The 24,766-nt window shown below is 39.9% G+C and overlaps 1 protein-coding gene across 1 annotated transcript in view; it reads right to left on the reverse strand.

The window, feature by feature from the left end:
* The window catches only part of ccdc142 (coiled-coil domain containing 142), a 165,980-nt gene that overhangs the window by 44,519 nt on the left and 96,695 nt on the right, over window positions 1–24,766 (reverse strand). Inside the window, exon 8 of the mRNA XM_067982667.1 lies at window positions 15,155–15,330. Within this exon, the coding sequence (XP_067838768.1) occupies window positions 15,155–15,330 (176 nt within the window). The remainder of the gene's footprint in view (window positions 1–15,154; window positions 15,331–24,766) is intronic.

The following is a 24,766-nucleotide window of genomic DNA, read 5'->3' on the forward strand; positions in this document are numbered from 1 at the left end:
TGCTTTTCCAAGTGCCAATTTATTTTGTCCCGGATTATTGTTCCTAAAAGTTTCCCCACCATCGGTGTTAGCCTGACTGGTCTATAATTGCCGGGTTTATCCCTCTCCCCTTTTTTGAACAGGGTTGTAACATTTGCAATCCTCCAGGCTCCGGCACCATCCCCATATCTAAGGAGGATTGGAAGATTGTGGCCAGAGCCTCTGCAATTTCCACCCTAACTTCTCTCAGTAACATAGGATGCATCCCATCTGGACCAGGTGACTTTTCTACTTGGAGTACTGCCACTCTTTTAAGTATTTCCTCTTTATCTATTTTTATCCCAGCCGATCCATGTACTATATTTTTTATTTGAAAATATGCCCATCCTACTTGTATTACTTGTTCTAAGTATTCTTAGCAGGTCCAAGGTAAACAATCAATTCCTGCTTTGAAGTTTTGATTACATGTAAAGTAACAGCTTTATTGCTTATCTACATTTTTATTTATGTAAGATCTGACACAAGTAATCATTATCTTCATTGAAATACATGAAGTGGATGATGAGATCACTTTATCTTTATAATTTAAAGTTACAAAAAAACCCACAATGTTCACAGCTTATTGTTTTAACTTTTAAAATGCTAGTCAAAGCATTTGCTAAGCATATACTGATCTGGTTAATTCAAAATTTTCCAGTTTTCACCATTCATGCCCAATTTCAAAATTTTATTCAAAATAACAATAATAATTTGGGAGCTACATAATTGTAAATAAGCAAAACAATTATGTAAACTAAAAGAAAAATAATGCTTTGATATAGGTTTGAGTTAGATTCCACTCAGTTCCTGATCTAAGTTGCTTTGAGAGAAGAATTCTTTCTCTCCGTAGTAGGAACAGAGCAGATCATAGAGGATCACATCTGGCCACCTCTTTTTGCCTCTCAAAGCAGGTAATGGGGGCACCAATAATGGCTTGGGAACTGGCCATACAATGCAGGCATTAGGCCAAGCAGACAAATATATAACACAATCAATAAAAATAACATGAACAGGAAAATTTACCCTCATAAATATAAAGGAAAAATAAGATTGTGCAACTGAATCAAGTAGCAGTGTGGCTGCACATGAAAAACATGTCAATGATTATCCAGATGGTCACTCATGGAATTCTTTTTTACCAATTTAAACTAAAAGTTCCACATAGTTATTTGCATTGCATTGAAATATGATAGATAAATGGGAAATATATTGATTCACTGGACTTATAACTTGGAATTCAAAAGGGTTTGTGGGTGATCTGTGGTACTTGGTTAATAAAAGCCCCCAGCATTAATCTCCATCCAGAATACTAAGTGCTTTAGTGGTTGTTTTAGAATGGTTGCATGATGTTTAATTACATCCTTATGCATCTATTCAAAATCTCTTGGTAGAAGACTGAATTGAATCCTCGCAGGATTGATTTCCTGTCAAACTGATGCATTAATAAGGCCATCAGGGATAGTGCGACAATGTGAACAACCAGATTAAACTATCGCTCAATTTACATTTATGAACTCAACTGGCACTCCCTGCTTAAAAATCAATTATTATTGGCACGCATGGCATAAATTCTAAAACCTACTTTGATCTGCTTGTAACTGTGCTGTCCTGCCTACTATTAAAAGTAGTCAATAATAATTAAGAATTCAATGACCTTTTCACCCTTACACTTTACTGCAGCTATAATTATTAACTGTAGTTCCTGGGATGACCTTCAAACCATAAGGAGAAAAGCCATTAATCAGATCAGGGATTTCCAATGAGCTGCAAAAAATGTTAATTTACAGAGGTTAAAAAAAAAATCAGAAACCAATAGCATTGTGCAATTATAGCTTCAAAATAGCCATCAATAGCAATATTTATACTATTTGATGTTCATAATTACCAGTAATGTTGTTAGTAAGCATACTAATATTAGACTAGTGCCTATTTTCTCTGCAGGTCGAGCTGCAACGCTCCATCCAATTCAAGGTTTTCCTTGCAGCAAATTATCCTCAAGAAAGTTTTCCTATGATGTCTTTCAGTCGTTAAAAAGTAAAACTTCTTTAAAGAAATTGGCATGCCCACTATCAGTCTGACAGCTGATTACTTTGGCAACTTAACAATCTTTTGAATTATGTGAGCTATTAATTGAATACTTGGATATATTAGATAAAGAGCACCTCACTGCAACATTCTCACGACTACAGGATCTGGAACTAAACATATTAACTGAAAGAAGATACCACAAATGTCTGCTTCTTTATTTTTTTTTAAGTACAATGAACCTCAAAAATAGGAAGAGATTCTCTGAGAAATATATGATCATGCATGTTTATTGTGAGAATCGTGGCTATTTTGTTATGTGCATTTAGCACATCATTTTTAGCCAGTAAGGTCGGGGAATAAGAAAAAGAATGAAAGTGAAGCAGAAGAGAAGCAAAGAAAATACAGCAGCAAGGAAACTGCACAATGCAAAATTGGAGAAGAAAACAAAACAGCAAAGAAAAATAGGTTATCAATTTCATATTGTAACCTTGGATGAAATTTTGCTGTACAAGCACACCATATTTTTAACATGTTTACACACATATATAGGGAGAAATGAATAATGTACAAGAAAAGTCTAGCTATGATACTTACGCACCATCAATGGCGAGCTACAACAGCAGTCCTTTCAGGAACACTAAATACCCAAACAAGTAAGTGTAAGGAGGAGCAGGAGTGCAGTTCATAGGCCCACAAAAAAAACTTCAGCCTGCTGCCGACCCGTCCGAGCACCCCCTCCTGCGAACAGGATTGCCTCTCTCCATCATAGGCTCCGACTGTCAGCTGGCTCAACATGGGAGCCGGCTGATATCCCGCCCTCCCACAACCGGCGAGCTGCAGCACGGTGCCCATTTGGTACCCACAGCTCGTCTCAAAATGGCTAGGGTCTCACACTGGCAACAAGCACACACCCTCTGCCACCCATCTGTTATCTGCCTGTAGTTAAACTCAGCCCTTGTATCATAGAAAATATGAGCAGGAGTAGGCCAAACGGCCCTTCAAACCTGCTCCGCCATTCAATATGATCATGACTGATCCTCTATCTCAATACTATATTCCTGCTCTCTCCTTATACCCCTTGATGCCTTCTGTGTCCAGAAATCTATCTATCTCCCTCTTAAATATATTCAGTGACTTGGCCTCCACAGCCTTCTGTGGTAGAGAATTCCACAGGTTCACCACCCTCTGAGTGAAGAAATTTCTCCTCATCTCAGTCCTAAATGTCCTACCCCGTTTCCTGAGACTGTGACCTCTCGTTCTGGAACCCTCCCTGCATCCAGTCTGTCTAGCCCTGTCAGAATTTTATACGTTTCAATGAGATCCCCTCTCATTCTTCTAAACTCGAGTGAATACAGGCCTGGTCGACCCAATCTCTCCTCATACGACATCCCAGGAATCAGTCTGGTGAATCTTCGCTGCACTCCCTCGATGGCAAGTATATCCTTTCTTAGGTAAGGAGACCAAAACTGCACATAATACTCCAGGTGTAGTATCACCAAGGCCCTGTAAAACTGCAGTAAGATATCCTTGCTCCTGTACTCAAATCCTCTTGCAATGAAGGCCAACATACCATTTGGCTTCCTAACTGCTTGCTGTACTTGCACGTTTGCTTTCAGTGAGTGGTGTACAAGGACACCCAGGTCCCTTTGTACATCAACATTTCCCAATCTATCACCATTTAAATAATACTCTGCCTTTCTGTTTTTCCTTCCGAAGTGGATAACTTCACATTTATCCAAATATACTGCATCGACCATGTATTTGCTCACTTACTCAAATTGTCTAAATCGCCTTGAAGCCTCTTTGCATCCTCCTCAGAACTCACGATCCCACCTAGTTTTGTGTCATCAGCAAACTTGGAAATATTACATTTGGTTCCCTCATCTAAATCATTGATATATATTGTGAATAGCTGGGGCCCAAGCATCGATCCCTGCGGTACCCCACTGGTCACCGCCTGCCACTCCGAAAAACGTCCATTTATTCCTACTGTCTGTTTCCTGTCTGTTAACCAATTTTCAATCCATGCCAGTATATTACCCCCAATCCCATGTGCTTTAATTTTGCATACTAATCTCTTATGTGGGACTTTATCAAAGGCTTTCTGAAAATCCAAATACACCACATCCACTGGTTCTCCCTAATCTCTTCTACCAGTTACATCCTCAAAAAACTCCAGTAGGTTTGTCAAACACGATTTCCCTTTCATAAATCCATGCTGACTTTGTGTAAGCGTCCTGTTTATCACATCCTTTATAATAATTTAATATCGTTCACAGCACTTCAGTGCAGCATTGAAAGAGTGCTACTTTATTGGCCATCTCGTGGATGAGACATTAAATTGATGTTCAAATAGGCATAAAAGATTCCATAGCATGATTCAAAGAAAAGCAGGGGTGTTATCCTGGTGCCCTAGCAACATTTATCCCTCAATCAACACCATCAAAAACAAATCAACTGGTCATTTGGCTAATTGCTATTTTTGGGATCTTGCTATGCACAGATTGGCTGCCACATTTGCCTACATAACAGTGATACACCTACAAAAGTAATTTATTGACTATTAAGTGCTTTGACATTTCCTGGGGATATGACAGGTGCACATTTTTCATCTAGTACATGTCAACAGCTAAAATAACAATCTATGAACTGTTTCAGTATCTGTGGTTTAGACTGATTTAAGCAGACTATGTGAAATAATAAAATATGTGCAAAAAGGCTTCTCAATGACACGACATCATTGATTTCTGTTTAAATCTGATGAACAGCAATGCAAACAATTAGTTAATTAGCTTAATCCTATATAATACCCACCCCAGAAGGTTGTGACATCAAGCTCCAGGGCCATCTGTCACAAAATATATCTTGACTATGTTTTAGGGAGCTGGAGAATGTTCAATAAGTGATTAATTGGACTGTCATATCTTCACATAGTTCCAAGAATTTACATTAAGGAGAGGTTGGAGAATGTTTAGAAGAACGACATTATCCAACTTTCCTAACTAGAATCACACTTCCTGTTTTCCAGTGACACAGTCCAAAAACCTGCAACAGTTAAGGCTCTAAAGTACAGTAATAACATCAACATTCTGGTTCTATTTCATAACTTAACTCTTCTAACACTGCTTGTGAATTTACTTGTCTCAACACTACCTGTTTCCAGGGATTGCTAATGACTATGCCTGTCAGCAGACATCTTCCTGGTTTTGATGTTTCCATCCCTGACATCAACTTGGTGAATCTACACTGAACAAGTTTTATAACTTTAATATCTTTTCTGTAATGGGGCACCACAAACTTTACACAGTACAATAGTCTAGATAGTGCTTTGTACAAATTTATCATTATTTCTTTACTCTTGTACTATCAGCCCCTATTTATAAAACTGAAAATATTACTAGCTTTTTTATGGCTTTAACTATGGGCAGTCACAATTTCAGGGAATTATGAAATTATTCTATGAAATTCATATTACCAGATATTATATAGTGGACAATGTGCATACAGTCCACTCTCTTAACAATATTGTCTTCCAGAGTCATCATCAGAAAAAAAAGAGTAATATATAGAAGATTATGTTGGAGAGTTTAAAATATATGGATTCTCCATTTGTGAGCGAGAAACAACGTGCAGCTTAATCAATGTTTTGGTATATTTTTTAAATAACCAAACAATTAGCTCTTATTTGCTATTTCAATCCTGGAACAAATATTTACTTTCCCAGCAATTCCTGAGAGTTGGGCTTACCAACACATATAAATTGTACCATTGTTCTGAGGACCAAGGAACATCCTCTTTGGTTCATCAAAATAGAGCCAGACATACAGGAAATAAAATCTTAATGCGCACCATCTTATTCTGGCTGAATGAATTGCACTTTAACACTCCTACTGGTCTTAATTTGGCTCTGCATTTTTCTACTTTCATGCTGTTACTGAATTGCTGCTTCATGCACTCTGCTGTTTTTAAATCCCGAAGTGTATAATCCTTTTTCCTTTACTTTGCAAAATTAGATTGTGGGAGTGCTGAAATTAAGTCGAGGTCACAATCACTCCTATTATAATGATCAGAAGAGAAGCTAAAGAATTGAAGTCCAAAAACACTCATGGAATAGCAATTATCTGAGGACTCATTGATCTCATGCAAAATTACTGCTGCAAGATCAACAAAACAGTACCTTTGGGATCTTAGGCATAAAACACATTCCATGAAATTAGATCTCAAGGACTGAGTCACCCCTGGAATATCACTCAGTAGGGCTATCAGGTATTTGCATATGCTAATGATAATACATTCACACAAGTACAAACTCATGCTCAGGGTGTTAATTTTTATGCTCAAAGGATATTTTTGGCCAACAAAATAATCTATAACTATGCAAAATGATTATGTTTTAATCTGATTGGAGTCAGTATCAAGTGATGATGCCAAATGATGTAGAAGTGAACCAGAATGAGCATTATCCTCTGAAGAGAGGAGACTACATCAGCAGCTCCATTTTATGCTACAATAGACATGAGCAGTGCCATAAGAGTGGTGCACGCAGACACATTCCCTCACGCTATAGCACACTGTCACATAATGACATACCAATCTAGATTGTAATCTCCCTTGTCTGATGCCTCAATAAGGGAGGTATCTGAAGTGGTTTGTAGGAAATCTAAGGTCAGTCAATTTTTTGACACACACACACACACAGAAAAATTCACTAGAAAAGGGAATAGTGCCAGAGGACTGACGGACAGCTAATGTTATTCCTATATTTTAAAAGGGAAATAGAACATGTCCAGGGAACAATAGACCAGTTAGCATAACGTTGGTGGTAGGAAAGATAATGGAATCTTTACTCAAAGATGTAACAGAAAGACATATAGAGAACGAAAATGTAACAGATAGTCATCACAGATTTCAGAAGGGAAAGTCATGCTTGACCAACCTGACTGAATTCTTTGAAGAAGTAACAGAAAGAGCAGACAAGGAGGCCATTTGGCTGGCATGGACACGATGGGCTGAATGGCCTCCTTCTGTGCCGTAACTTTCTATGATTCTATGATGTAATATATTTGGACTTTCAAAAGGCCTTCGATAACGTCCTGCATTGTAGACTCACAGCTAAGGTCAGAGCAGGTGGGAGTCAGGGAACAGGGGATAGAATATAAAAACAGGGAGTTATTGCTGCAGTTATATAAGGTATTGGTGAGACCGCACCTGGAATACTGCATACAGTTTTGGTCTCCATACTTAAGAAAAGACATACTTGCTCTCGAGGCAGTACAAAGAAGGTTCACTCGGTTAATCCCGGGGATGAGGGGGCGGACATATGAGGAGAGGTTGAGTAGATTGGGACTCTACTCATTGGAGTTCAGAAGAATGAGAGGCGATCTTATTGAAACATATAAGATTGTGAAGGGGCTTGATCGGGTGGATGCAGTAAGGATGTTCCCAAAGATGGGTGAAACTAGAGCTAGGGGGCATAATCTTAGAATAAGGGGCTGCTCTTTCAAAACTGAGATGAGGAGAAACTTCTTCACTCAGAGGGTAGTAGGTCTGTGGAATTTGCTGCCCCAGGAAGCTGTGGAAGCTACATCATTAAATAAATTTAAAACAGAAATAGACAGTTTCCTAGAAGTAAAGGGAATTAGGGGTTACGGGGAGCGGGCAGGAAATTGGACATGAATTTAGATTTGAGGTTAGGATCAGATCAGCCATGATCTTATTGAATGGCGGAGCAGGCTCGAGGGGCCGATTGGCCTACTCCTGCTGCTATTTCTTATGTTCTTATGTTAACAGGTAGCAGAATGTATAGCAAGTTGACTACAAAACAGAAAACAGAGAGTAGGGGTTAAGGGTTGCTACTCAGACTGGCAAAAGGTAGGAAGTGGTGTTCCACAGAGATCAGTGCTGGGACTACTGTTGTTCACAATTTACATTAACGGTTTGGATTCGGGAATCAGAAGTATAATTTCAAAATTTGCGGACGACCACCAGGTTGGGGGGTGTAGTTAATACAAAGGAAGAATGCGTCAAAATGCAGGAGGACATCAATAAACTTGCAGAATGGGCTTGTAATTGGCAAATGAATTTCAATATAGATAAGTGTGAGGTGGTGCATTTTGGTAGGAAGAATAAGTAGGCCACATATTGCTTGGATAATAAGAGTCTAAAGGGGATAGAGAAGCAAAGGGTATAGATACATAAATCCTAAAGGTAGCGGCACAGGTTAATAAGGCCATAAAAAAGGCAAATCAAGCACTCAGGTTCATTTCTACAGGGATAGGATTGAAAAGCAAAGGTTATGTTAAACTTGTATAGAACCTTTGTTCGACCACACTTGGAGTATGGGAAAATAGGAACAGGAGTAGGCCATTCAGCCCCTCGTGCCTGCTCCGCCATTTGATAAGATCATGGCTGATCTGTGATCTAGCTCCATATACCTGCCTTTGGCCCATATCCATTAATACCTTTGGTTGCCAAAAAGCTATCCATCTCACATTTAAATTTAGCAATTGAGCTAGTATCAATTGCCATTTGTGGAAGAGAGTTCCAAATTTCTACCACGCTTTGTGTGTAGAAATGTTTTCTAATCTCGCTCCTGAAAGGTCTGGCTCTAATTTTTAGACTGTGCCCCCTACTCCTAGAATCCCCAACCAGTGGAAATAGTTTCTCTCTATCCACCCTATCCGTTCCCCTTAATATCTTATAAACTTCGATCAGATCACTCCTTAACCTTCGAAACTCCAGAGAATACAACCCCAATTTGTGTAATCTCTCCTCATAACTTAACCCTTGAAGTCCGGGTATCATTCTAGTAAACCCACGCTGTACTCCCTCCAAGGCCAATATGTCCTTCCGAAGGTGCGGTGCCCAGAACTGCTCACAGTACTCCAGGTGCAGTCTAACCAGGGTTTTGTATAGCTGCAGCATCACTTCTGCCCCCTTGTACTCTAGCCCTCTAGATATAAAGGCCAGCATTCCATTAGCCTTATTGATTATTTTCTGCACCTGTTCATGACACTTCAATGATCTATGTACCTGAACCCCTAAGTCCCTTTGGACATCCACAGTTTTTAACTTTTTATCATTTGGAAAGTACCCTGTTCTATCCTTTTTTGATCCAAAGTGGATGACCTCACATTTGTCTACATTGAATTCTATCTGCCACAGTTTTGCCCATTCACCTAATCTATCAATATCCCTTTGTAATTTTATGTTTTCATCTACACTGCTTACAATGCCACCAATCTTTGTGTCATCGGCAAACTTAGATATGAGACTTTCTATGCCTTCATCTAAGTCGTTAATAAATATTGTGAATAATTAAGGCCCCAAGACAGATCCCTGCAGGACTCCACTTGTCACATCCTGCCAATGTGAATACTTACCCATTATCCCTGCTCTCTGTCGCCTTTCACTCAGCCAACTTCCTAACCAAGTCCGTACTTTTCCCTCGATTCCATGGGCTTCTATCTTAGCTAACAGTCTCTTATGTGGGACCTTATCAAATGCCTTCTGGAAGTCCATATAAATAACATCCATTGACATTCCCCTGTCCACTACTTTAGTCACCTCTTCAAAAAATTCAATCAGGTTTGTCAGGCACAACCTACCTTTCACAAATCCATGCTGGCTGTCTCTGATTAACTGAAAATTCTCGAGGTGTTCAGTCACCCTATCCTAATTTTAGACTCCAGCAATTTCCCCACAACAGATGTTAGGCTAACTGGTTTATAATTCCCTGGTTTCCCTCTCTCTCCTTTCTTAAAAAGCGGAGTGACATGTGCAATTTTCCAATCTAGAGGGACAGTTCCTGAATCTAGAGAACTTTGAAAGATTATAGTTAGGGCATCTGCAATCTGCTCACCTTTAAAACCCTGGGATGGAAACCATCTGGTCCTGGGGATTTGTCACTCTTTAGTTCTATTATTTTCTTCATTACTGTTGCTTTACTTATGTTCATTTTATCAAGTCCCTGTCCCAGATTCAATATTAGTTTTCTTGGGATTTCCGGCATGCTATCCTCTTTTTCTACTGTAAATACTGGCGCAAAGTAATTATTCAACATGTCCGCCATTTCCCCATTGTCAATGACAATAGCCCCACTTTCAGTTTTTAAGGGGCCATCACTGCTCCTGACCACCCTCTTTTTCCTAATATAACTATAAAAGTTCTTCATATTGGTTTTGATATCCCTTGCAAGTTTCTTTTCATACTCTCTTTTTGTAGCTCTTACTATCTGTTTTGTGATCCTTTGTTGATCTTTGTATCTTTCCCATTCGCCAGGATCTGTGCCATTTTTTGCCTTTTTGTATGCCCTTTCCTTATGTCTTATACTGTCCCTTACCTCTTTAGTTGTCCATGGCTGGTTTTTTTGGCAAGTAGAGTTCTTGCCCCTCAGGGGTATAAGCCGGTTCTGTATCTCGTTAAAATGTTTCTTTAAACATTTCCCAATGATCATCAGTCGTTTTACCCATTAACAGATTTGCCTAGTTTACTGTGGACAGTCTCTGTCTCTGTCTCATCCTATTGAAGTCGGCCTTACCCAAGTCTAGAATCTTAGCAGCTGATTCACTTTTTTCCCTTTCAAACACTACATTGAACTCGATCATGTTATGATCGCTATTGGATAGATGTTCACGCACAGTTAAGCTGTTAACTAAATCTGGTTCATTACTCATTACTAAATCTAGTATGGCTTGCCCCCTTGTTGCCTCTAGGACATACTGCTGTAGAAAACTATCCCGGACACACTCAAGAAATTCACTACCTTTCTGACAGTTGCTAGTCTGCTTTCCCCAATCTATCTGAAGGTTGAAGTCCCCTATTAAGACCACTATGACTTTGTTACACGCTTATCTAATCTCTGCATTTATACAATCTAGCACTTCAGAGCTGTTGCCAGGGATCCTATATACAACTCCCACTATAGTCTTAGATCCTTTCCTATTTCTCAATTCAACCCATAAGGTCTCTGTTGGCTGCTTACCTCTCGTTATATCCTCCTTTATCATTGAATTGATTTAATCTCTAATCACAAAGGCTACTCCTCCCCCTCTTCCATTTTCCCTATCTCTCCTGTTGACCTTATAACCCGTATATTTAGTTCCCAATCCTGACCATCCTGCAGCCATGTCCCAGTGATAGCTATCATGTCATACCCTCCAATTTGAATTTGAACCTGTAGTTCATTTAATTTATTCCTTATACTCCGTGCATTTGTATATAGAACTTTTAGTTGGGCCACACACCCTAGCCTGACCTTCAGCTTTGATGCTGGGTTAAGCGCCTTACGCCTTCTAGTTTTCACTTTATCTGTAGTGTCTAAAGTACTAAAGAGTATTGTGCACAGTTCTGGTCTCCATATTATAGAAAGGATATAGAGGCATTGGAGAGGGTGCAAAAAAGATTCACAAGTATGATACCAGAACTGAGAGGATATCCTTACCAGGAAAGGCTGAACAGGCTGGGGCTCTTCTCTCTAGAAAAGAGAAGGCTGAGGGGTGACCGGTTGAGGCCTTTAAGATAATGAAAGGGTATGATAGGGTAGAACATAGAGAAAATGTTTTCACTTGTGGGGGAGTCCAAAACTGGAGGTCATAAATATAAAATAGTTGCTACTAAATCCAATGGGGAATTCAGAAGAAACTTCTTTACCCAAAGAGTGGTAAGAATGTGAAACGCTCCACCACAAGGAGTAGTTGAGGCAAATAGCACAGATGCATTTAAGGGGAAGCTAGATAAGCACATGAGGGAGATAGAAGGCTATCTTGATAGGGTCAGATGATGTAGGGAGAGAGGAGGCTCGTGTGCAGCATAAATGCTGGCATTGGCCAGTTGAGCCGAATGGCCTTTTTCTGTGCTGTAGTTTTGATGTAACTCAATGTAAGAGGATACTGAAGAGGTTCGTTAGGATGATACCAAGGATGAGAGGCCAGAGAAATTGGGGCTCCTTTCAGTACAGGAGATAAGGTGAACGAGATGTAAAAGACATGTTTGAAATTAAGAAAGGTGAAATATAAGATGAACGGGAAAAAACTATTTCCATTGGTCAGTGAATCAGTAACTAGAGAACATATATTTACAATAATAACCAAAGGAATGAAAGGAGAGGTTAGAAGTTTTTTTTTTAATCCAGAAGTTTGTTAGGACATGGAATATCCTACTAAAACAGTGGTGGAAGCAGAGCCCGTAATAGCTTTTGAAAGAGAAGTGGAGAAATATTTGAAAAAGAAAAAATTAGAGGGGATAGGACTATTTGGATAACTTTTTCAGATGGGCTAAATAGCCTCCTACTGTGCTGTAAAATTCTATGATTCTGTGAGGAACAAAGATCTGGGAAGGGAGAAATAAAAATACTAAGTTGTAAATATTATTATACTGCTTTAGATTAAAAAGAAAATCCTGAAAACAAGCATGTGAGTGAAAACATAAAGAAAGGTGTGGAAATAGTTTTGTTGTTCCTATACATGTTTTGTTTATGCTTTTACAAGGAAAAGTATGATGTACAACAGCACTGCGACATTCACTTCAATTAAATGGATTAAGTCTCAGGTCCATGTCACATTCTGTTTCAGGAATGTGCAATAAACAAGCAAAATAACAATTTTAAATCCGTCACTGCTGACCGAATCATTTTTATGGCTACTCTAATACACTTTCAGCATTCTCAGTGAGAGCTCCAATTACTCTCAAATGGAGTGAGTTTCATTACCTCGGCAACAATTGGACCCTTGTGTAGCAGATCCAAATTATTGAAGAGTTTGTTATTAAATTAATTTTCACAAATATTTTTCAGATAAAAATAAGGGATCAAAGAAAAATGCCACTTGGAGATATTTGGCTCATAACAGTATAAACAGAATTCATTATGAAAACACATGTATTGTTAATGAGTTACAGTTAGCACCACTAGTGGCATTTGGATTCTATTGCATTAGTGCAATTGACTAACTCATCAGAAATATACAAATGAGCAATCTATCAGGTCAGCCCACTCAGAGTGTCAATCTCTTACTATGTATTCGCTATGCATCCTCTCTGCAGAAATCAGCTTTGCTCATTGGGAGAAAAATATATTGGAATCACAGGGCATGACTCCTCCATCTTGAATTTAGTAAAATCAATAATGTTCATAGAATCATAGAAAATAGGAACAAGAGTAGGCCATTCGGCGTTTCGGGCCTGCTCCGCCATTCAAAATAATCATGGCTGATCGTCTAACTCTTTACCCTGTTCCCGCTTTTTCCCCATATCCCTTGATCCCTTTAGCATTAAGAAATATATCTATCTCCTTCTTGAATATATTTAATGACTTGGCCTCCACTGCCTTCTGTGGTTTAGCATTCCACAGGTTCACTACCCTCTAAGTGAAGAAATCTCTCCTCGTCTCAATTCTAAATGGCGTACCCCCTATCCTGAGACTGTGACCCCTGGTTCTGGACTCCCCATCCATCGGGATCATCCTCCCTGCATCTAGTCTGTCTAATCCTGTTAGAATTTTATATGTTTCAATGAGATCACCTCTCATTCTTCTAAACTCCAGTGAACATAGGCCTAGTCGACCCAATCTCTCCTCATACGTCAGACCTGCCATCCCAGGAATCAGTCTGGTAAACCTTTGTTGCAATCCCTCCATGGCAAGAACATCCTTCCTCAGATAAGGAGACCAAAACTACACACAATACTCCAGATGTGGTCTCACCAAGGCCCTGTATAACTGCAGTAAGACATCCCTGTTCCTGTACTCAAATCCTCTTGCAATGAACGCCAACATACCATTCGCCTTCCTAACTGCTTGCTGCACCTGAATGCTCGCTTTCAGCGACTGGTGTACAAGGACACCCAGGTCTTGTTGCACCTCCCCTTTTCCCAATCTATCACCATTCAGATAATAATCTGTCTTTCTGTTTTTACAACCAAAGTGGATAACCTCACATTTATCCACATTATACTGCATCTGCCATGTTCTTGCCCACTCACCCATCTTGTCTAAATCACATGGGAGCCTCTTTGCATCCTCCTCACAGCTCACATTCCACCCCAGCTTTGTGTCATCTGCAAATTTGGAAATGTTACATTTAGTTCCCTCATCCAAATCATTGATATATATTGTGAATAGCTGGGGCCCAAGCACTGATCCCTGCGGTACCCCATTAGTCACTGCCTGCCACCCGGAAAAAGACCCGTTTATTCCTACTCTCTGTTTCCTGGCTGTCAACCAATTCTCAATCCATGCCAGTATATTCCCCCCAATCCCAGGTGCTTTAATTTTGCACACTAACCTCTTGTGTGGGACCTTATCAAAAGCCTTCTGAAAATCCAAGTACACCACATCCACTGGTTCTACCCTATCTATTCTACTAGTTACATCCTCAAAAAACTCCAGTAGATTTGTTAAGCATGATTTCCCTTTCATAAACCCATGCTGACTTTGTCCAATCCCGTTAATGCCTTCCAAGTGTTCTGTTATCACATCCTTTATAATAGACCTTTATAATGTTATAGAGAAGTTAAAAGGCAGCAACTTTTTATTTTGTTTTCAGTGCTTCATTCATGATCAATTTGGTGCAACCTTCAATACACTGTAAACAAGCTTATAAAATCAGTGTATACTCAAAGAAAATACACAAAGACACCATAACTCAACCTACAAAATACCACAGACCAATTCTTATGCACATAAATGGAAAAAGTTCTGTGTGGATTACAAAAATGGTACATCATGATTTATGTTGATTTTTAAAAAAAGTATTGTGAGCAGGTGTAAAGAGTTGGCTACAGCCTTATTGCCCAGTTATGCTCAAGCAGACAACCTAAATTTGCATAGAAAGGCTGTTTGTGCCTTTATAAATTTAGAAACGTTGCATGCAGTGACTACCTCGGACCAGGTAATGTGACCCATTCAATAAAAGTATACCAGACACATTTTTAAAATAGTTCAGTGAAAATTGGAGAGAAGCTACCTCTCTCATATACATCTCAGCAAATGAGAATATGGTCATATATTTTCATGCTCTTGATCAAAGACTGGACAAGATAACTTCAACAGAACTTACTGTATCTCAGAAAAAGTGAAGTAACTAGTTATAATTAGAATCAAAACAGCACTCACTTTTAGATCCCCTTGAATTACTAGTAGAAACTGGTTCATGGACCAAGAAGAAAGAAATTGGAAACCTTTTGTCATTAGCCAATGGGATGAAGTCTGCATTGTTGCGATACAATGACTCATTGTTCGCACCGAGATGGATGGTACTACCAGTTTACGAACCACTCCAGTACTGGTACCTGCAATAAGGAACACACCAAGCTCATTTGCAAGAATATAAGCATGTAATGAGAAAAAAAATTCAGTCTTTTAAGCCTCTGCCTTCCACAGCCAATATATAATCTCCATTATCATGGATTCTATCGCAACAATTTAATCTCTGTATATTAATATTGTATATTAATCATATATTTGCATGTCTATTTAATTAAGCTTATATAGGAGGTATTATCTGATTAGGAAACAATCTACAAGCAATCTTCTAAGTTAATCAGAAAGTCTCATGAGACATTATTTCATGTGATTTTGGAAAAACAGCTTGTATGATTTCCCAAAATCAATGGTTTAATAATAGTTTAATACTAATTTAATATAGTTTAAAAGTTGGAGTTTATAAGAGCTGGAATTCTATCAAAATTCTGTTGCATGATCAGGCAGATGGCTCCATTTTGCTGCTAGCATTAGTTGGGGTTGACTTTCAACTGCTGGCTGCCTGTTTCCTGCCTGAAAAGTGGGTGAGCGACAGTTGAAAGTCTGGTGGGGATCGTGTGCACCCAATTTGTCCGCCCGAATCAATGGTCAGGCAGGCCTTTAAATGAGTGCCCAAAACAAGCAGGAGACTGCTTAAGATTATGCAAGTTGGAATCTTATGTCTGCTGTAAGGCGTTGATGGCAACTTTCAAGGAGAAATGGGCAAAGCATTTCTCCAAGCTTTGAGAGGCTTAGCTGTTGGTATTAAAAGGATCACTGGAGGCTTTTCCCTAAAGGTAAGTTTTTAAAAATATTTTTGTGGGCCAGTAAGTGGAGTGCTCCTCCGGGTCCCACAAATATCTTTTCAACTGATGCCAACTTGTTCTCAATGCTCCTCCCCCACCCCCCACCCCCAACCAAACAGGCGTTACCTGACGCCCAGCTGAGTGCAGTAGTTGGCCGAATTTCCTCCCGATAAAAACCAGTGAGCTGGAACGGGGTGCCCATTTGCCGCCCGCAACTCACTGAGAAAATATTAATGAGGCCTAAACCTGAAAGTTATTTGGGACTCCCATCCGCCTTGTTGAGCAGGCGCAGTGGACGTACCGCTGATATCACAACCATTTGCAGCCCAAACCAAAAGTCTCCCCCATTATGTTAACAGTATAATCATAAGAATATGAAACTAAATGCATTTGTTATGTCAGAAAACAGGGCTAGGTCTTATGAAAGTAAAACTATATACATGTGGAACCTACCTGAGGAATCCACAATAGTGCAGGCTCCAATAGGAGGAGAGCAGTGCTGCTGGGAGTCAATCCAGTGGGCTACTGGTGACAAAATCTGTGGCACTGTCTGAGATTTTTTTCCCCGAAATTATATATAAACTTGCAAATCAACTGCTTTTACCAGTGAGAGAAATTAAAAGATGGAGCTCCCAGGATAATATTGGGAATTGGGCTGAACACACCCACGCTAACCATTGCACAGCCCACTACTTGTTATTAGCAAATCTTATAATATTGCAAGAAGTTATAAACATCTGGTTCTGTAAGTAAAATTGTTGATGAATACCATAAACACAAGGGCCTAGAAATTGGATTGGACAGTGGCTGTTTTTCAAGTGAAAAACGGGTGTTGAATGGTCCAATATGGCGTCCTGCGCGTGCACTCATTCTGCACCAGCTATGTGCCACACTCAATATAGGTTAGAGCGCCCTGTAGTTGTCCAAGGTACCTACCTTAAACAGGCATTAGGCCTATTAACGAAGCAAATCAGAGGCCTAATGTCTATTAAAGGCTTCTTCGTGAAATTGGTTGGCGCCTGAGTGCTCCTTCTGGGCTGCTGCTGGCCACCACTCGCCCACCGATCTCCTCGCTCCCGAGCTCACTGTTACTCTGGTGTCAGCATCTCCCGAGCTGATTTCCATCTTCTGCACGACCGGTGTCCTGCCTCTTGGGGCACAACTAGCAGCCCCAGAATGCCAGTCACGTCCTGATGACGCATGACAGTGTTGCCCATCAGTTTTGGCGCAGTGGTTCATGTTAGCCGCCAGATTCACAGTTTGCAGTGGGTCGCAGTGCCACCAATGTCTAGGCCCAAGAGACTAACAACAAACTCCACTTTCTCAGACAAAGCTCCTTCCTTTTATCATCACCTTTTCTTTCTTACATCCAAGCCAGTTTTCAATCCAGGCTACAAATTTGGAAACATTCCAAAATTCTTAACCTTTCTTAAAAATCTTGTATGTGGAACTTAATTAGTTGCCTGGCTAGAAATTTTTTGCCAGATTTGCTTTCTGTTGCTCATAAACACACTCAGTAATAATTACAGAACAAAGAGAGAGAGAAAGGGGGGAAAATGATACAAAGGATTATCTCTGTGCCAGCCTGCCTTCCTACAGATAGGGAGATGTCAAAAATGTTATCAGTAACGATGATAAGGTTACTTTAATATGTAATATATATTTAAATATGTTGCATGTTGAAGTGTGTGAAAACATAAATATTATGTTTTTAAGTATTATTTAAACATTGTAGGCACTGGAATAATTTATTTTTATTTTCAATCCAATAAAGTAGATCATCGAATTATTCTTTATTGTGGACAGTGCCAACCGTACTTATGCTATAAAAGATAATTATGTACAGTTACTATTGTATACCCTAGTAATCAATAATAGATTAGAGAATATTGATTTCCTGGTTGTAATTATATATAAACATTGGATGGCTGTCAGTGATTTTAAGGCTGTAATTCTGTTGAGAAGTTAATAATATTAGAATTTTTAGGAACAGAAAATGGCCATTAGACTCACACAAGCCTGAGTTCAGATCATTTCATAAGCTACCCAGCTAAACTGTAAGATTGAATTATTCTGTGATTCACTGAGAATATCTACTGTCATTATATGGAGACTAGTTGTTTTTCCCCTTTAAATAAAAAATATTGCATTTTCAACAGAAAATAGTTCTGTTATTCCTAACTTGAATAATGGTGCAATCCTTCCAGAACTTGCTACTATATATGATCATTGTATGACAATGATTATTGAGTTCAGAGTATAAAGAACGAAAGGAAGCTGCTGTAACCATTTAGAGTGCATTAATCTGGGCAAACACACCAGCACTGCACTGTTGGTGGTGCCGTCCTTCGAATGAGACATTAAACCAAAGCCCCATCTGCCTATTCAGATCCTATGAAAAGAAGATCAGGGAGTTCTTGCACTGTCCAGGCCAATATTCCTTCCTCGACCAATACCACCAAAAAACAGATTTACTGGTCATTCGTCTTGCAGCTTCTTGTTTGCCATATTTACCTACATAATAGCAGTGACTGCACTCCAAAGTAAAAATTCATGGGACATTTCTGGGATGTGATGAGGTGCTATATAAATGCAACTCTTTCTTCTTTCTAAAATGTAAAGACCTGCTCCTTCCCTACTTCCTGTTTATCATTCAGCTATATCTGTGCTTGGCTTTCTCACTGTGCTTGCCGACTGTATTTGTAGGAGGTCACCGTCTTTGCTTTCCAAGTTACCTCAAAGTTGATGGGTTCATGCTTTAAATGTTTTATACAAAAAAATACAAATGATCTTAACTGTTTCTAATAATAGTTACTCTGTAGAAGAAAACCTGTAGTGGGTCAGGAAAACTCTTTATATAGTTTCTAAAAAACAATTTAAAAACACAGTACTGCACTGTCTCTAAGGAAATCTCTTACAAACTTCTTTCCAAATTCTCTCAGTGGAGATGTGCATCCCTCCCTGACTTCCACACTCCTACATGCACCACTTTTTCAGTACTCAAAGTGTGTCTGACAATGGGCAATTCCATTAGAGATCAACTAGTTGATTTAAAAAGCAGGTATCCACAGAAAATCTCCCATTTTTCAAAAAAAGTCTACCACTCTTTTGATTCTCCTGTATTACTCATTCCATAGCTGACAGGTGGACAGGTGACTTACACCGATGCCCCTGTTAACACCACTCTGCTACATGATACTAGGCTGTGGATGACTGTGGCCAGGATTGCATTCCCCTCTCTTTACCATTTATTGAGAAACCAAGATGAAGGGCCAAGTCCTATAATGCAAGTACCATCAAGGCTGGAAAAAATGGAAGAGAAAATGAGCTAAATCAGGAAATAGTGATTAAATGATACTAAGCTTTGTAAAACAAAACTCCCTCTTATTCCATTTTTATATGGGAAATGTTGCCATTACTTTTTAACATGAACTTTAACATGTCAATTTAAATTTAAACAAATAATAATTAAAAATTATGCCGCTGTGATGGAATGTTTTAGGATACAAATGGAAGATACCACGAATATTTCATGACTAAATAATCAGATTCATATTCACAAACTTTCTCTATTCCAGTAACTAATCGAAGGATTTACAGTGTTCACTTCCATCTGCTGAATTACCAATTGCAGCTTTGCCACCTCAGACATGTTAAGTGTACTCCAGGTTGTTCCATACAGGGAAGGACAACACAGAGAGGAAATTTCAAGATTCCTTTTTGTCAAAGCAGAAATCTTCGTGATATCATACTGTGTACTTTAACTTTACACCGGTGACTTATTCATTGTGGTACTAGTGTCTTTGAACTGAGGATCTCTGAGCGAAATGGGTTTATCTCTGGTTTCTGTGGCAATTTAGTATTTCTGTCCGAGTTCATTAAGGTCCAATGCAGATCCTAAAGTAAACAGTTACATGCAGAATAGGGATGGCAGGGAATGTTAGTGCACCCTGGTTGCAAATAAAATAGGTTCAATCTCCATTCTACTCAATTCCTGATCTGAGCTATGTCAATTGAAGAGGTACTGAGTGGGCACTGCAGTGACTCCCTGAACAGGACAGTTACACTGGACAATTGCCAGATTAGACAGGGCTTGATGGCCGGCGCGGACACGATGGGCCGAAGGGCCTCTATCCGTGCTGTATAACTCTATGACTCTATGACTCTGATAACAGGAGGTATTGCTGTTGGTTTGGCAGTACACCATCTATATACTCTGTCAACAGCAGAGGAGTCAAGACCAAGCAAACCAAAGATGGAGGATAAATTTATCCAAAGAATTAGATTTAAAAAAAAAGTAATATGCAAGGGCCCCAATTTAAAAAAAGTAATGTCCAAGGGCCTCAATTGTAGCCCTACCACCACCCCCCCATTATCCTGACTGAGATCAGTTAATTCAGTCTCAATACACTGTACCACAGCATTCTGAGATTGGGTTTTCAATCACAATCCTCTATCTAGCAAATTACTGATCACAGCATGACCATCTCAAAGACATTGTAATGGTACTCCACATATTCCCACAAAGAGGGATGAAGACCAAAGAAACAATCAATCCAGGCTATGCTAGCATAGTTCATAATAGTTGTGTGTAGAGGAGCATTAGTAGAAACTACCAAATAGGAGGGTTGCCCAGCCACTCCTTTCCGGGGGCATTTATAGTTGTGATTCTGTGTTTGCACATTTGGTTTGTTTTCACTTGACTTGATTTGTTCCATTCTCCAATCCACAAATTCTGTGTTGATGTGTAGTGAAGTGATTTGAATGTGACCAATGCTTAAAGTAAATGAATAAACTAAATAAAAGTCAGAAAATGTTCTCAACAAAATGGACATTAATGCCATGGTCCAAATTAACTGTCCTGTTAGGAACAGGTCATATTTGAATAACATTGGCTTGGATTACAAGTTAATGAAGGTCCCATGAACCCCAATTAATTTCTAGTGTTCTACATATGATAATACAGATGCTATAGCTACAGATGCATTCCATGAGTATTCTCCATGCCGAACAACATCGTCCTCGCTGAAAAGTAATAGCGCCGGATTTTGTTGTGAGTGGCGAATTGGAACGGTGCCAGCTGTTCGTTAGACTTGCACTTGCCCATAGACTTTATATGAGCTTCTGCACGGCAAGTTCCTGTAAATTAGAGGCATAAAGTTGATACTTATCCACAACTCTATGTCCAACGGCATCAGGCAATAGAAAAGTACCCTCTGACACCAGTAGCTGATAAATAAATCAAACTCTGGCTAAAACAGAGGGTGTAAATGTGTTACAAAAGTAAACATTCATAGCACAGATCGGATTAAACAAAAACAGAAGAAAAGCTACACACAAGAATCTGTGTGCTTCAATTTACCTCATGAGCATTTCCTAATTCACTTCGTAGAAATTACTGGGTTAATGCCATCACTAAAACAGCAGACAGGAATTTGATACAAACACTTTAAGTGTTCATACAATAACACCAATTACAGTAATTTCTACCTTTAAAATATTTAAAGGAAACCCATTATCATTAAGAGCTTTGTCATTACACCAGAAGCAACTGGAAGAATTACAGGACAGTATAATCAATTACCTACAGGGCTTTGAAAAAAAGACGATGAAATTATAGAATCATAGAAGTTTACAACATGGAAACAGGCCCTTCAGCCCAACATGTCCATGTCACCCAGTTTATACCACTAAGCTAGTCCCAATTGCCTACACTTGGCCCATATCCCTCTATACCCATCTTACCCATGTAACTGTCCAAATGCTTTTTAAAAGACAAAATTGTACCCGCCTCTACTACTGCCTCTGGCAGCTCGTTCCAGACACTCACCACCCTTTAAGTGAAAAAATTGCCCCTCTGGACCCTTTTGTATCTCTCCCCTCTCACCTTAAATCTATGTCCCCTCGTTATAGACTCCCCTACCTTTGGGAAAAGATTTTGACTATCTACCTTATCTATGCCCCTCATTATTTTATGGACTTCTATAAGATCACCCCATAACCTCCTACTCTCCAGGGAAAAAAGTCTCAGTCTATCCAACCTCTCCCTATAAGTCAAACCATCAAGTCCCGGTAGCATCCTAGTAAATCTTTTCTGCACTCTTTCTAGTTTAATAATATCCTTTCTATAATAGGGTGACCAGAACTGTACACAGTATTCCAAGTGTGGCCTTACTAATGTCTTGTACAACTTCAACAAGACATCCCAACTCCTGTATTCAATGTTCTGACCAATGAAACCAAGCATGCTGAATGCCTTCTTCACCACCCTATCCACCTGTGACTCCACTTTCAAGGAGCTATGAACCTGAACTCCTAGATCTCTTTGTTCTATAACTCTCCCTAACGCCCTACCTTTAATGGAGTAGGTCCTGGCCCGATTCGATCTACCAAAATGCATCACCTCACATTTATCTAAATTAAACTCCATCTGCCATTCATCGGCCCACTGGCCCAATTTATCAAGATCCCGTTGCAATCCTAGATAACCTTCTTCACTGTCCACAATGCCACCAATCTTGGTGTCATCTGCAAACTTACTAACCATGCCTCCTAAATTCTCATCCAAATCATTAATATAAATAACAAATAACAGCGGACCCAGCACCGATCCGAGGCACACCGCTGGTCACAGGCCTCTAGTTTGAAAAACAACCCTCTACAACCACCCTCTGTCTTCTGTCGTCAAGCCAATTTTGTATCCAATTGGCTACCTCACCTTGGATCCCGTGAGATTTTACCTTATGTAACAACCTACCATGCGGTACCTTGTCAAAGGCTTTGCTAAAGTCCATGGAGACCACGTCTACTGCACAGCCCTCATCTATCTTCTTGGTTACCCCTTCAAAAAACTCAATCAAATTCGTGAGACATGATTTTCCTCACACAAAACCATGCTGACTGTTCCTAATCAGTCCCTGCCTCTCCAAATGCCTGTAGATCCTGTCTCTCAGAATACCCTCTAACAACTTACCCACTACAGATGTCAGGCTCACCAGTCTGTAGTTCCCAGGCTTTTCCCTGCCGCCCTTCTTAAACAAAGGCACAACATTTGCTACCCTCCAATCTTCAGGCACCTCACCTGTAGCTGTCGATGATTCAAATATCTCTGCTAGGGGACCCGCAATTTCCTCCCTAACCTTCCATAACGTCCTGGGATACATTTCATCAGGTCCCGGAGATTTATCTACCTTGATGCGCGTTAAGACTTCCAGCACCTCCCTCTCTGTCATATGTACACTCCTCAAGACATCACTATTTATTTCCCCAAGTTCCCTAACATCCATGCCTTTCTCAACCGTAAATACCGATGTGAAATGTTCATTTAGGATCTCACCCATCTCTTGTGGTTCCGCACATAGATGACCTTGTTGATCCTTAAGAGGCCCTCCTCTCTCCCTTTTACTCTTTTGCCCTTTATGTATTTGTAGAAGCTCTTTGGATTCTCCTTTGCCTTATCTGCCAAAGCAATCTCATGTCCCCTTTTTGCCCTCCTGATTTCTCTCTTAACTTTACTCCAGCAATCTCTATACTCTTCAAGGGATCCACTTGATCCCAGCTGCCTATGCATGTCATATGCCTCCTTCTTCTTTTTGACTAGTGCCTCAATCTCCCGAGTCATCCAAGGTTCCCTACTTCTACCAGCCTTGCCCTTCACTTTATAAGGAATGTGCTTACCCTGAACCCTGGTTAACACACTTTTGAAAGCCTCCCACTTACCAGACGTCCCTTTGCCTGCCAACAGACTCTCCCAATCAACTTCTGAAAGTTCCTGTCTAATACCATCAAAATTGGCCTTTCCCCAATTTAGAATTTTAACTTTTGGGCCAGACCTATCATTCTCCATAGCTATCATAAAACTAATGGAATTATGATCACTGGTCCCAAAGTGATCCCTCACTAACACTTCTGTCACCTGCCCTTCCTTATTTCCCAAGAGGAGGTCAAGTTTTGCCCCCTCTCTCGTCGGGCCATCCACATACTGAATGAGAAATTCCTCCTGAATACACTCAACAAATTTCTCTCCATCCAAGCCCCTAATGCTATGGCTGTCCCAGTCAATGTTGGGAAAGTTAAAGTCCCCTACTATTACCACCCTATTTTTCTTGCAGCTGTCTGTAATCTCCTTACATATTTGCTCCTCAATACTATTTGGGGGTCTGTGGTACAATCCTATCAAAGTGATCTCTCCCTTCTTATTTTTCAGTTCTACCCATATAGACTCAGTGGGCGAATCCTCGGATATATCCCCTCTCACTACTGCCGTGATGTTCTCCCTAATCAAGAACGCAACGCCCCCTCCTCTCTTACCTCCTGCTCTATCTTTCCTATAGCATCTGCACCCTGGAACATTGAGCTGCCAGTCCTGCCCCTCCCTTAGCCATGTTTCAGTAATAGCTATAACATCCCAGTCCCATGTACCCATCCATGCCCTGAGTTCATCTGCCTTGCCCATCAGACTTCTTGCATTGAAATAAATGCAGTTTAATCTAGACTTCCCTGGGTCTTTGCCCTGCTTTCTCAGACCATCTGTCCGGTCATGTTTTGTACACTCTCCCTTACTGCCTTTTGTTTCTGTCACCACTTTACTTCCCACTGACTTCCTGCATCGGTTCCCATCCCATCAACTTCTTTTCTAATGGTCAGAGCAAATATTTCACCATGAAACACACTAACATTA

This window comes from Heptranchias perlo, chromosome 1 (genome assembly GCF_035084215.1).
Source record: "Heptranchias perlo isolate sHepPer1 chromosome 1, sHepPer1.hap1, whole genome shotgun sequence".
NCBI classification, from domain to species: domain Eukaryota; kingdom Metazoa; phylum Chordata; class Chondrichthyes; order Hexanchiformes; family Hexanchidae; genus Heptranchias; species Heptranchias perlo.